The 12,728-nt window shown below is 59.9% G+C and overlaps 7 protein-coding genes across 7 annotated transcripts; 3 read left to right on the top strand and 4 right to left on the bottom strand.

Annotated features, from left to right (window-relative positions):
- Positions 1-188: 188 nt before the first annotated feature.
- Positions 189-1,913, bottom strand: COLE_06433 (uncharacterized protein; the record flags this gene model as incomplete). The annotated part of the gene is made up of 5 exons (XM_018420298.1): positions 189-524; positions 568-1,365; positions 1,401-1,455; positions 1,499-1,595; positions 1,637-1,913. The coding sequence occupies 5 exons, from the start codon at positions 1,911-1,913 to the stop codon at positions 189-191; spliced, it is 1,563 nt and encodes a 520-aa protein (XP_018280185.1).
- A 1,141-nt stretch (positions 1,914-3,054) lies between these two features.
- On the bottom strand, positions 3,055-4,359 carry COLE_06432 (uncharacterized protein; the record flags this gene model as incomplete). The annotated part of the gene is made up of 5 exons (XM_018427163.2): positions 3,055-3,296; positions 3,330-4,045; positions 4,080-4,159; positions 4,193-4,307; positions 4,340-4,359. The coding sequence occupies 5 exons, from the start codon at positions 4,357-4,359 to the stop codon at positions 3,055-3,057; spliced, it is 1,173 nt and encodes a 390-aa protein (XP_018280184.1).
- Positions 4,360-5,386: 1,027 nt separating this feature from the next.
- Positions 5,387-7,063, top strand: COLE_06431 (uncharacterized protein; the record flags this gene model as incomplete). Its single annotated transcript, XM_018422654.2, has 1 exon — positions 5,387-7,063. The coding sequence occupies one exon, from the start codon at positions 5,387-5,389 to the stop codon at positions 7,061-7,063; it is 1,677 nt and encodes a 558-aa protein (XP_018280183.1).
- A 321-nt stretch (positions 7,064-7,384) lies between these two features.
- COLE_06430 (uncharacterized protein) lies at positions 7,385-8,694 on the top strand (the record flags this gene model as incomplete). Its single annotated transcript, XM_018427162.2, has 3 exons — positions 7,385-7,762; positions 7,795-8,002; positions 8,036-8,694. The coding sequence occupies 3 exons, from the start codon at positions 7,385-7,387 to the stop codon at positions 8,692-8,694; spliced, it is 1,245 nt and encodes a 414-aa protein (XP_018280182.1).
- Positions 8,695-8,747: 53 nt separating this feature from the next.
- On the bottom strand, positions 8,748-9,784 carry COLE_06429 (uncharacterized protein; the record flags this gene model as incomplete). The annotated part of the gene is made up of 4 exons (XM_018426534.2): positions 8,748-8,978; positions 9,016-9,141; positions 9,175-9,522; positions 9,554-9,784. 4 exons carry the CDS (start codon positions 9,782-9,784, stop codon positions 8,748-8,750), a joined length of 936 nt encoding a protein of 311 aa, XP_018280181.1.
- A 415-nt stretch (positions 9,785-10,199) lies between these two features.
- COLE_06428 (uncharacterized protein) lies at positions 10,200-10,793 on the bottom strand (the record flags this gene model as incomplete). Its single annotated transcript, XM_065626483.1, has 2 exons — positions 10,200-10,407; positions 10,441-10,793. The coding sequence occupies 2 exons, from the start codon at positions 10,791-10,793 to the stop codon at positions 10,200-10,202; spliced, it is 561 nt and encodes a 186-aa protein (XP_065482177.1).
- A 1,077-nt stretch (positions 10,794-11,870) lies between these two features.
- On the top strand, positions 11,871-12,276 carry COLE_06427 (uncharacterized protein; the record flags this gene model as incomplete). The annotated part of the gene is made up of 2 exons (XM_018420764.2): positions 11,871-11,985; positions 12,017-12,276. 2 exons carry the CDS (start codon positions 11,871-11,873, stop codon positions 12,274-12,276), a joined length of 375 nt encoding a protein of 124 aa, XP_018280179.1.
- Between the last annotated feature and the right edge of the window lie 452 nt (positions 12,277-12,728).

The following is a 12,728-nucleotide window of genomic DNA, read 5'->3' as shown; positions in this document are numbered from 1 at the left end:
TGGGCGACAGGCGTTGGCGCTCCGCGTGAAAATGAAACGCTCTGATCGCTGCGAGTTTGAGCGGACGGGCCGTCGCCGTCAGTGCGAGTGCGGCACCAGGGGTGCAAGGGCAATCAGACCAAATCAAGATTCCTGTACCCCGCCTCCCGCCTCAAGCCCACCACAGCTCCACCACACACACCGTACATCTACGTCCCCAACGAATAGACAATATACAGCGTCCAGCCCGTGACGACCATCGCGCCGAGCTGGAGCAGCACGGCGCTGCGCACGCGCCGGCTGACGCGCCAGCCCTCGTACGCGTGCCCCGAGAGCAGCGCGTCGCGCCGGAACGCGGTGCGCTGCTTCTCGGGCATGCGCAGGCTGTGCCCGAGCCACCGCCCGTCCAAGTAGTCGTAGATGGGCCCGATGAGGAACTCGACGCTCTTGATCGCGATCAGGAGGTAGATTACGCCCGTGTACGAGCCGGTGCGGTCTTGGATCGCGCCGGCGGCGACTTCGAGGATGAGCGTGTTGCAGTTTTGCTTGTGTTAGCGGAACCAGGAGGGTCGAGGAAGCGCAACTCACAAACGCCCGCCACACGCCAAACGCCGTGCCCATCAGATGTTGCGTCCCAACCAGCACAGGGATACACGCGTTGAATGTGATGGCATTTGTCGACAGCGCAAACGAGGAGATGAGGATTGGCGCTAGCGGGTGAACCTTCGTAAGGCCGATCAGCACGAACACGACCACATACAGCGCCGCGGTCCACGAGATGAATACACAGCGCCAGCCGATCTTGTCAAAGAACAAGCCGGCAAGCGGCGTGAGCACGATCGGTACGATGCCCTGCAGCGACGAGTTGTATCCCGCAGCAAGCTCTTTCGTGCCGCGCGTCACGACCTGCATGTCCGCGAGGTTGGACGAGTACACGCTGACCGCGGCGTTCTGGAGCACTTGCGTCGAGCACAGGATCCAGAAGAACTTGGGGAGGACCACGAGGAGGTTCCACTCGACCTTGCGCTTGCCGCCCTCCTTGGCGCGCGCGTGTCGCCCCAGTACAGGGCGGTAGCGGACGGGGACGCGCCGCTCAAACACCCAGTAAGCAAGCGTGGCTGCGCACGAGAGGCAGCACACGAAGAAGGGAACCCACAGCGCCCAGCCCCACCAGTTGCCGATGTTCGCGAGCGGCACCGCCGTCGCTCGGATCACGATGGAGACTACGCGGCCCCACGCGATGTCAGTGCCGATCACGAAACCGAGGAGACTGCCGTGAAACCAGTGCGCGTAGAGCTTGTTCTGTGTGCCCTCGAGGATCGTCGAGCCGAAGCCCATCACGATATGCCCCCCGATCAGAAGGCCGTACCGGTTCGTCGAGGCCGACTGGGGTTAGTTGCGCCGCAGACAAGGGGACGCACGAAGCAGGCGACGAGCTGGCCGACTACAACGAATGCGCTCGCGATGATGGCCGCGCTGCCGTCAGCCAAGCTCCCTTATGGCTCAAAGAGTAACTCACTAGGTCGCGCCCCAGTAGTCCATGCCGATACCCCCGAGAATGGGCAGGACCGAGTTGACGATGGCCGTGGCGCTGGCAAGGGCGCCGAACTGTGCGTCTGGCGTCAGCGCTCACCCTCTCCCTCCTCGCGACACCCACTCGTGATCTTCAGTTCCTTCCGCAGCCGCGTCTTGAGCGGACCAATCACGCCCTCGGCGTAGTTGGCGCCCGTGGAGAAGAGAACAACGAGTAGGAATGCCGCGACGCGATACCGCCGCGGAATGTCCAGCTCGCCGTCGACGTGGGTGCTCGCGTCGGACTGCGCATCGGACTCGCTCTGCGAGTAAAGGACGGTGCGGGCGGCTAGGTCTGGAGACTCGACTTTGTCAGAGACCACGTCGCCTGCTTCTGGCGAGTCTGAGCGAGGCTTCGACATGGTCTGTGGTAATGCGACCAAGAGAACGGCGGGAGCCGAGGGATGAGGAAGGGGGGAAAAGCGAGACAGCGTTTTTTACGTCGTTTGATGCTGGTCGTGACCTCCTGCATTCAACTCTCTTGAGTCCATTTTGGCTGGGTCTCGCCCACATCATCCGCGGCTGTCACCTGCCGCCCAAAAGATCTCGGTCGTCGTCAGCCATCACGAAAGATATCGGGCTGCTCGAACCCGACGAGCACTGCCTATCGCGCTCGCGCTGCTCCACACCCCAAGTGCCGACTGTGGCCGCAGTGCCCGGCCGCGAAGGCAAGTCACAATATTGTGGATGTGAGGAGCATCACCTAAACACCTCGGTTGAGGATCTAAAACAGCTCGTGATAGCGAATGCCAAGAACGTCTTCGGCCGACACTCAGGTACGTTCCGCATCATCGACCCGGTCATCTGTCCGGAAAGATGAGTTCCGCATGCACATGCTGGGACGCATGGGCATTGGGTCTGGTATTCGGCATGTGGACGCCCGTTCAGAGAACAAGCGCGGGACCAGTCATCTCGCAGAACAATACTATGTGACATAATTCCCGGAGCTTCGGCCCGCACTCCGAAGGTGCTTATCAGCACGTGGTTCGCTTGAGGTACTTGTGTCCAGACGTAAGTGGTCCATGAACGAACCCACGTACAAGCTGGGGTCATGAGCTCTTGATACATTGTGACTGTGCGCCTATTCCTTCGAACCGAGGGTGCCTCAGAGAACGTGCCTACGACATGATCTGTCTCCAGAACACGTCCGGATCTCCTGTCTGTAGGGTATCAACGTCGCCGAGCAGCCACGAGAAGTTTGCGGCGTCGGTGAACTCGCTGGACCCATCGCCGAGGCCAATCTCCCCTAGGGGACCGTGTTCCTGATGCGAAGTGAGGAGAGGCGTCTCCCCAAATCCTGCAGAGCTGCTCAGCACAGATGATGACGGACCTGGCGATGTCGCCCGTGATGGGGCACAAGATTGGTACTCCAGCATGCGCTCGCTGCGGAATCCACTCGTTGGACGGCGCGTACTGCGCAGCCTCTCTATGCGGGCGAAGCGGAAGTCACTAAAGTCAAATTCGGCCTCGTCCTGACCTGGCTGGTACTCGGTGCTGAATGCCTCAAGGTCTGCTCCATTCAGAAGGCACAGCAGGTCGCAGCGCAGTAACCTGTGGACGGCCTCGATATGCTGGCGTCAGGAGATGCAAAATCAGCCTCCTCACCAGCAATCGGACAATCTCGGACCGCGCACTGCCCTCTCGAAGCGCCACCAGGAGTGGCGCTATGCTTGTGGAGACGTCCTTGGAGAGCACCTGCTCAGTGTCGTGTAATTCCGTCAATCGTCGCGGTTCAAACAGGAGGACTGCTGTCAGCTTGATCACGTTGTCGCACGTACTTTCCAAGGCGATGTAGGCGTGAGCTGACGCCTGCATGTCCCAAGGAGCTGGGTGCTTGAGGCCCTCAGCCACGATGCGCGATATTGAGATGGCATGTTTTATACGCTCCAGTCGAAGAGGGGCGATATCGGCTGAAGCCGTGGCTCCTGACTTCTGGAGTAATGCGAGCCTTGTCGTGTTGATGACTATGCTAACTTTGAGGAGAAGTAAGTGGAAGAGGAGGAAGGCTGGCATCCGTTGCCGATACAGATATGCGGTGTCCTCCGAGAAGCGGTACCGCGGCGGAAGGGAAGTGGTGACTTCTGTAAGTGAGAGTTCGAGCGCGACAAGGTCTGATTCAGTGCGTAAAGCGTCGAAGTTGCGATGTCGCAGACGGAGGAGGATGTCAAAGGCCCGTCGACGAAGCAAAACCGCTCGCATCAGGTGAGCCGAGATCCCGAGAGTCGCCCCCTCGTCCTCGGACGGCGACTCAAAAATGGAGCCCGTTCGCGGGTTGTCGTTTCCCATAAAGCTCTCTTCGGTACATGGCAGCTGAATGTGGAACAAGCTGACGTCCACGAGACCGGAACCGAGGCGTCCGCCGTCGAGCGTCGAGTCGAGGAAGAAAACCGACCAGGCAACACGACGCAGGGCCTCATGTGTAAGCAACGGAGACAGATCGGACACCGCAGCGGCATGCTCGTCAACTGTTTGCAGAGACATGAGCTGCATCATGCTTGCGTCAGATTGCTGATACACTTTCGACCTACCGCACGGTCATTGCCGCCAACAGCCATCGTGAACCGACACGGCCGCGTTGCCCCTCGCAGTAGCAAGTGAGAAGAAGCGTCTGACGTCAGCGAAGGGCGTGACTCCCACGCACCATGAGGTGCACAACTCCGAACCCCTCCAATACACGCGGCACCAGCTTTGCGACTATCCCGTTGACGATGTTGTCGGATCGCTCGAGGTTGTTTTGAGTAGGCTCCGCTGCAAATCTGCTGTCAGTCGTCATACTCTCATAGCCCACCTTAGAGCATTGGCAACCATAATCGCTGTCAGGTCCCGCGGGGCCTTACCCGCGTGTAGGAGCCGCTTAAAGCGAAACTCGTGAATGAAAGTGAAGAAGCCAAAGTCTAAAACATGAGTAAGATGTCAGCGACAGTGCACGCACTATGTACAGTGTTGAAGTATAGATCGATTAAGGCAGCTGTGTCTGACGAGGCCGTTGATAAGTCCTGTCCAAGTAACCTGCATGGTGACGCTGACGACGTGCTTGACGCGGTGTGGAGAGAAGTTGAGGAAGGCGTTTCCGGGCCGCCGCCCGTTGGCTGCGAGCGTGGCGGTGACAATCGACCGCCACTCCTCGTTGAGCTGCCCGCAGAGCCGACCCAGTCGCATGGTAGCGAGAAGAGTAGGCAGCGCTCACACGCTCGGCCTTGACCTTCGCACTTGATCTGGGCGTCAGTTGCCGTCGTCCACCGTGCGTACTTTCCGTGCACGGCACTGACTGCATGCTGTGGCAAATGGCCGCCGAGGCTGGCGAGGAGGAGGTGCCTGCCCGTCTGCCCATTCACAATTCCGTCCCAGACGCTCGCACGTAGCGCAGACTGGCCGCTCGCGGTTGCACTTGACCTGCAGGTCAGCCTCGCCGACCACAGTGAGTCACCTTTCGCACTCTACAGGTCACACAGCCCCGAGAGCGAAGGCGCTCCGGTAGAGCAGAGTGAGCTGGGCCGGAGTCGGCAATGGTAGTATGTGGACTTGGGGACATGCAAGCATGAACGACGGCCGACGGCGAGCAAAGCAAGGACAAGTAGGCAGCTGGGCGATTTGGCAACAACAACATGGCCCTTCCTCCGTCTCCACCTCTAGACGATCCCGAGCGAGCCGCCGAGCCGCCCGAGCCGCAGTTTGATTCCGCGCAGCCCGCGTTGCAGCATCCTCCGATTCCTCACCGACATTCACCACACCCACATCATGCGCGACCTCAAGCTCACAACATGAGCTGGGGGTTATAAAGCTGCCCTTGAAACCGGCAGCTCTACGCCCAGCCCATTCTACCGAACCTATCCCAATGACGCTCGAGTTCAACTCATCCCCGCCTAAGCCCATCATCATTGTCGGTGGTGGACCAGTCGGCCTTGCAGCCGCCCTCGAGCTTACGCGGTTCAACATCCCCGTCGTGCTCATCGAGCAGCACAAGGGCGTGGCATGGCATCCGAAAACCCGAAACTTCAACACGCGTACTATGGAGATTGCGAGCCACTGGGGCGCTGACGTCTACCACCGTCTGCGCGCCATTGACACTCCGCCCGGGTGGAAGAGCCCAATCCGTTTCTTCGACCACGTTTCGGGGACTCAGATGGGACAGATCGAGTCTCGCGGCTTTGAGGGCCCAGGCCCCGACATTTCGCCTGCTGAGCCCATCATGTCGAGCCAGGACCTGCTCGAGAAGATCCTCCTGGACAAGGCGCTGGCGACAGGTCTCGTCGACGTCCGCTTCGATCAGCGCTGCGTCACCGTCGTCCGCGGAGCCGAGGAGGATGCTGATGGTGTTACGGTGCGCGTTGAGAACCGCGCCACTGGGGAGACGTACGAGCTTGAGGGCACCGCGCTTGTCGCCGCGGATGGCTATTCTAGCCCTATCCGCGAGCAGCTGGGCATCAAGCGGACGGGTTCGCAGGACATGAATCACTTCATCAACACGTACTTCCACGCCGATATCGAGCCGCATATCCAAGAGCGCAAGGGCGTGCTCCTGTTCGTGCAGACGGACAAGGTAGGCGGCGTCCTGCAGCCGCTCGACGCGCAGGGCCGCTGGTTGTGCCAGATCCGTGTCGGCAAGGACAAGTGGAACAAGGAGACGTGGACGCCGGAGAAGTGCGCATGGTGGGTGCGCGAGGCAACCGGTATCCCGGATCTCAAGGTGGACGTACGAAGTGTAGGCATGTGGTCGATGAACGCCACGACTGCCGACGAGTTTGTGCGCGGTCGAGTCATGTTGGTTGGCGACGCGGCGCACCAGTTCCCTCCCACGGGTGGGCTCGGCGTCAACACCGGCCTACAGGGCATGCACAACCTTATGTGGAAACTGGCGTACTGCGCCAAGGGCCTGGCGGGATGGAAGCTCATCGAGACATACGATGCGGAGCGCCGCACGCCTTCGGCCGAGACAGTCGCACAGAGCATGCAGAACAGCGCGAACGTGATGCGCATTAATCATGCGTGGCACGGCAAGCTACCCGTCGACACGGACACCGTGATCCGCGAGTCGCGCAGGTACGGCAACCACCTAGGCGTAGAGTTCGGCGTCCACTATAAGTCGTCAGCCGTCGTGTCGGACGGCACAGCGCCGCCCCACGTGGATGACGACTACTCCGACTACGTCCAAAGCGCGACGCCCGGCTGCCGTGCCCCGCACCTCTGGCTCGGCAAGCACCGCGCCTTGTCCATCGTGCACCTCTGGAGCTCGGGATTCACAATATTCGCGACGACCGGTGAAGCTGGCGCGGCCTGGCGCGAGGCTGCTACGAAGGCGACGGCTGTGCATAACGTGCCCATCGGCGTCTATCTTGTTGGGGAGCCGGGAATCGAGGACGTTGATCAGCACTTCCATGCGCGTTACGACATTGAGCGTACAGGAGCGGTTCTGGTGCGGCCCGATGGCGTCGTCGCTTTCCGCGCCAAGCGCCTTCCTGGAGATGTTATCATGGAGCTCACAGTGGCCATTCGCCAGGTGCTGCACGTGTAGGTTGGACGTCGGCAGCTAGGGAGGACAACTGGACCGTCTCCACATGTGAGATATGTAATTTGCAGGTGGGCAACCCATTACCCGTCCGCTGTTGTTCGGTCAACAGTGTTTTAGTTCTGGGCGGCCCCAGGAAGTGACATAGCTGAGAGCGAGCTGCGGCATGCGGGATGCATCTGTCGACGGGAAGAAGCAAGCGTCATCCGTTTCTCAATTGGGCTTTAATATCCGCCCAGCACGGAACAAGCTGCGACTCCATCTTCAACCGAGGCTCCCCCACCCGCACTGGTCGCCAAGACGGCAATCACAAGGATTGTGGGCGTGATGCATCCGAGTCACTCGTGCATGAGCGATGAATACACACGAGGCTGCTATAAGCCTGCATTTTCTGCAGGTGGGTGCTCGACAAGCTTATCCTCTGCGTCACAGAACATGCGCAACCCTCTGACTCTCCTTTCCTTTGCCATCACTGCTGTGGCTGCTCAGAGCTCCTCCTCTGCTGTGTCGACCTCGTACGCGAGTGGCGCAGTTGCAAGTGGCAACGCAACTGCCACGAGCCTAAACAGCACCGCGGCCGCCGGCCCTTACTGGCACACTTTCATCAACGACACGATTGCCAACGCTACGCTGTGGCCCAAGGCCCGGACCATCGACTTCAACAAGGTGTCGCTCGCAGGCTACCGCTCCAACGAGCTCCGCGGGGTAGGAAAATACTCGGAAGAGACTGACCGCAGGCTGCGGGATCGTTTGCCAATCTCACAGCCGAGGAGCGGAAGGCAATCGTTGACGACTTTCATGCACACAACAAGACCTTGCGTGTCTCTGCTTTCGGGGCCAACGACAACGTAACATCTAACGGGACGGATCCCGAGGTCGTCGCGACCAACCTTGCAGCGTACGCGAAGCAGAACGGTCTAGACGGCGTGGACATCAACTACGAGGGTTGGTGCGCCTTGATGGGCAAGCTCACCGCAGACCGCGGCGCAATCGCCAACGGCTCGGCGGTGGACTGGCTCGAGACATTCCATGCAAAGCTCGTAACAGAGCTCGGCGAAGGCAGCGAACTTACATACTCGCCCGTCGGCAGCTTCTTCGGCGGCTCGGACGCGCCATTCGTCCGATTCCTGTCAAACAAGAAGAAGGACGTCAAATGGCTCATGATCCAATTTTACGACCGGGGCCGCTTCAACTGGACAACGCCTGAGCAGCTGTTTGAGACGACGGGCCAGGAAGAGTTCAAGTCGCGCGCCGAGATTGCTCAGCTCTTGGGCGGCGAGTGGACGGAGAACGATCTCGTTGTCCAGAAGCCGCTTCAGGAGAATCAGCCCGGGCGGATGAGCGCCGAGGATCTGGCCGCTGCATTCTGTGCCAAGAACGAGACGCTTAACGGTCTCTCCGTTTGGCGTCTCAACTACGCCAACGTCACGACTGCTAACGACTACCTTGCGCGCGTGCGCACCGCGGCCACGTGCAAGGACGGTAAGCCCGCATCACCCGTCGCAAACGTCAGTAGCCCCAACGCCTCGGCTCCGGCAACCACTGGCACGGGTGGTGCAGTTGTAGTCAGCTTCAATGGCCTCACTGCAGCCGCCGGGATCATTGTAGCCTTGGCGGCCTGCGCTCTCATTCTGTAGCAGATACAAGTAGCGGGTCGACGAGAATGCATCCGGAATCACGACTTGTCAGCCTACTCAAGGGGGTTCTCGAGGAAGCCATGGGCAGTGCGCCAGCCCCGGCCAGTGATGTACGCCCGGCCGTCCCGAAGGGTGCACGTGAGGGCGCCACCACGGGCGCTGAGCTGGTGTGCATCGATTGTAGCCGTCTTGACATCGGTTCCTGACGGAAGAAGAGCTGCTGCTGACTCGGTGCCCGGCCCACTGAGATAAAAGCCGGTGAGAATAGCCCAAGCCGAGCCGGTCTGATAGTTCAGCGAGGACAGAGTGCACAGTACTCACCACTGGGTCCTCGGAGATACCAAGCCCGGGGGCGAACACGCGCGATGTAGCCTTGATGCTGCCCTCCTTTTGGCCTTTATCGGGTACCACCTGAGTATACACAATCGCGGCGGGAGCGGAGGGAAGCTACCGTGAGCAAAGCCGCCCGCAGACATTTACCAGCTTGGAATCGTCCACTTTGATGTTGGCCAGGTCGATATCATCACGCAGCTGCACGATGGGGCTAGGGCCGCCGAAGTCGAAGGAGGAAACGCGAACCAGGTCCGACTGCGACAGGCCAGCCGCCGCAAGGACAGCCGTGACGACTTCAGATGGTGCCTGCTCAGTGATCTCAGAGATGGGGAGGGAGAGGCCGACTCGCATACCCTGCCCCACTTCGCTCTCACGGTAAGCGACGAGCTCGCCGCGCCAACGCGTCTGGAAGTGCAGCTCGGCGGCCTGAGGGTGCACGTAGTTGAACAAAGCCACGGCCGAGGCGAGCGTGGCGTGGCCGCACAGCGGCACTTCCTGATGTCAGACGGGACTCGGCGAGGCTCACATCAGTCGGCGTGAACCACCGCAGGCTGTAGACGGGGACCTCGGAGTCGTCCAGTGGGTGGAGGAACGCAGTCTCAGACAAGTTGAAGTCACGCGCAACGGTCTGCATGTACCTGTCGTCCGTGGTACGCGGGTCGCCCTTGGGGAACAAAACGACGCTCGCTTGGTTGCCGGCGTACGGAGACGGCCCAAAGGCGTTGACCATATGGAAGGGGGCGGCGGGAAGCGGCATTTTGGAAGATGTGGGGGTGCTGTCCGTGAGAGATATGATGAGGCTCTTTTGTAGGCGGGAAGAGTGCTAACAAGTTGGATTTGGTCGAGTCGATCGGGACGAGTAGTGCGTATGGGTCAAGGTGAGCAACCCGTCCATGCCCTCCACCAACTGAGTCGAAAGGGTATGACGCCATTGCTAATGAATGAACAAATTGGGGTAATCGTCACTGCTTATCACCGTCAAAGTTCGGGCCGAAGCCGAGTGATCGGATCTCGCTGACACATCCAGTTGCTATCTGGAGATCACCGATCGTCGAGGTCCCACACTGACACCACTCCTTCACATCGCCATAATCTGCATTGCGCGCGCTAGTCCTCTCCAAACTTGACACCGGTCGCAAGAACCCAAACCAACAAACTACACGCCCGTCTCTCTAGTGTGCCGTGAGCTCGAGATCGTCGGCAATGAATACTGTCTTGGCAATCTTGCCCTTGTCAAACAGCTCGTAGTACTCCTCCGCCTGGTCGAGACGGATGCGGTGCTCGATAAAGCCATCGAACAGCTCCTTGTTGAGCTGAAGCACCTTAAGGGCTCCGGGGAAGAAGCGGCGAACCGAACAGCGACCGAACTGCATTCGGATGCTGGTGTCAGCTTCGACCCATACTCTGACTCACTTCTTCGAGTACAGGAACTCGCCGTGCAGGTCGAGAGGCTTGAGGTGCATGCCGATGCTCGATACCGCGCCGAAGGGACGCACGATGTCCATGGCGACCTTGAGCGCTGCATTGTTGCCGACGAGCTCCAGGACGGCGTCGGCACCGCGCCCCTCTGTGGCCTCACGGACAGCGGCGTCCAGTTCATCGGCCGACACGGGGATGGCACCGTGCTTGGCGGCGAGCTCGCGACGGGAAGGAGACGGGTCTGTGGCGAAGACAGTCTTGAACATGGTCTTGGCGGATGAGATGCAGCAGAGGCCGACGGGTCCGCACCCAATGACGACTGCAACGGCGTCGAGGGGCTTGGTCATCTCGCGGTCATCGTCCTCGTCCAGAAGTCGGCGGCCGTGGTAGGCGCATGAGTAGCCAGTCGGGAGAATGTCGCCAAGCAGCAGCATGGCCTCCTCGCGCATACCCGCGGGCACGGGAAAGAGGGACGAGTCGGCGAGGGGCTGGCGAACGTACTCAGCCTGGCAGCCCTGCAGTGCTGCGTTGCCGTATCCCTCAGCTTGAGTGCAGCGGGCGGTGTACCCCTTGTTGCAGTAGAAGCAGTTGCCACAGTTGGAGGCGAAGGGAGACGCTACGATGTCGCCCTTCTTGAAGTTCTTAACGGCCGAACCGAGCTCGACGATCTCACCGACCAGCTCGTGTCCAATGATGAAGTCGGTCCCGGGGTCCGTCTGGCGGTAGACGTGAAGGTCCGAGCCTGGTGTGAGCATCTTTGTTGGCAGAAACAGCCGACGTACCGCAAAGCCCTGAAGCTCTCATGCGAATGATCACATCGGTGTCCTTCTCGATCACAGGCCGAGGGACCTGCTCCACAGCGATCTTGAACTTGTCCTTGATCACGATGGCCTTCATAGTCTCGGTGACGGTCATGTTGGTCAACTGGCGTGGGTTGGGTTTGTGTGCTGTACTCGAAGTCTGTGGGTGATAACTTCGTTCATGCTCAACGCCCGTCCTGATAAGGAGCGACCGGCCTCGCTCTGCCCACTATCAGCGGCGAGGTTCGCTTGAGCTACTCGTCCTCCGATGTCTGGACCTCGCCTGAGGATCATACACGCCTCGGGATCTCCTGGCAAGGGCCGGAAAGCATGCAATCATGCTTAGGCACTGGCTCTGGCTCGCGACACAGATCACGGTCAAGTCTCGCATCTCACCCAGACTTCGGTAATCAACCTGAAGCCTGTTATTGCCGTTCCGACCTTCGCCGATGCGGCCTGCTCCACTTCCATCTGCCACACAGTGAGCAGTCTAGAACGACCAAGCTCACTGTTCACATGCATCCGTGGTCAGCTGTTCATAAAGGCCGATGCATGGCCGATGAGCCGATTTCCGCTACACCATCTGGCAACTGGCGCGCAGTTTCCACCTCTGAAGCCCCGACCATGCCCCTCTACATCTGTTACTGCCTTGACACGCCTGAGGGCCAGCTCCTTCGTAGCCTGCACAAGGGGGCACACAAAGCCGAGTCGCTCAAGTCCCGCGCGGCGGGCACTACCGGTACGCAGTTCTCGAAATCGCACTGACATAGTCCTCGGCCGTGCTCTCATGTCCGACGAGTACACGCACAAGGCGGGGAGCCCTGCGCGTACGCCCGAGCCCGAGGAGAACAGCGGTGTCCACCCCGGCATCGTTGGGAGCGTCATGTTCTACCGATTCCCGCACATCGATCAGGCATGGGACCGCATTCGCCGGGACCCGTACTGGGTTAACGGGGTCTGGGACCACAGCAAGGTAACTGTCGTTGAGCTCGACCCTGAGGACAGCGACCATACCGTCGTGTTTGGATAGAGTCTTGTGTAGTTCAGCGGGCTGGAGTGCGTCCGTGCCTGCGGTCACTGCGCGGGAGACGGAGAGTAACGTATGCTGCGATTGTACTGGAGCACGTCCGGCCACTAGCAGTATGCATGTTCTGCGATCGATCTCGTAACAATACCAGCCAGGTCCACACTCATTGATTCTTCTGGCTCTGTGTGAGTTGTGAGATCTGAGGAGCGACGGTGACGGTGGATATCTTTGGTTCAGACGCGAATTGCAAGCCCGCCGATGCCCATTGTTAGCGCAAGAGGCGCACCAACATATGCATTGGAAGCGTAATACAGTAGCCTCTCCTGCAGTGACTGTAGATTGGACTGGCTGTCCAGAACGTCGCGCAGCCCTAAGAAACGTACCACACACCGATCTGCAGCCGGAGCATCCAGCACAAAGTTCATGTCATGATTTTCCCCCCAGCTACTAGACTA

This window comes from Cutaneotrichosporon oleaginosum (genome assembly GCF_008065305.1).
Source record: "Cutaneotrichosporon oleaginosum strain ATCC 20508 chromosome Unknown ATCC20508_contig06, whole genome shotgun sequence".
Classification (NCBI taxonomy): Eukaryota; Fungi; Basidiomycota; class Tremellomycetes; order Trichosporonales; family Trichosporonaceae; genus Cutaneotrichosporon; species Cutaneotrichosporon oleaginosum.
The sequence above is the reverse complement of the archived record's forward strand: the minus strand, read 5'-3'. Positions and strand labels throughout refer to the sequence as shown.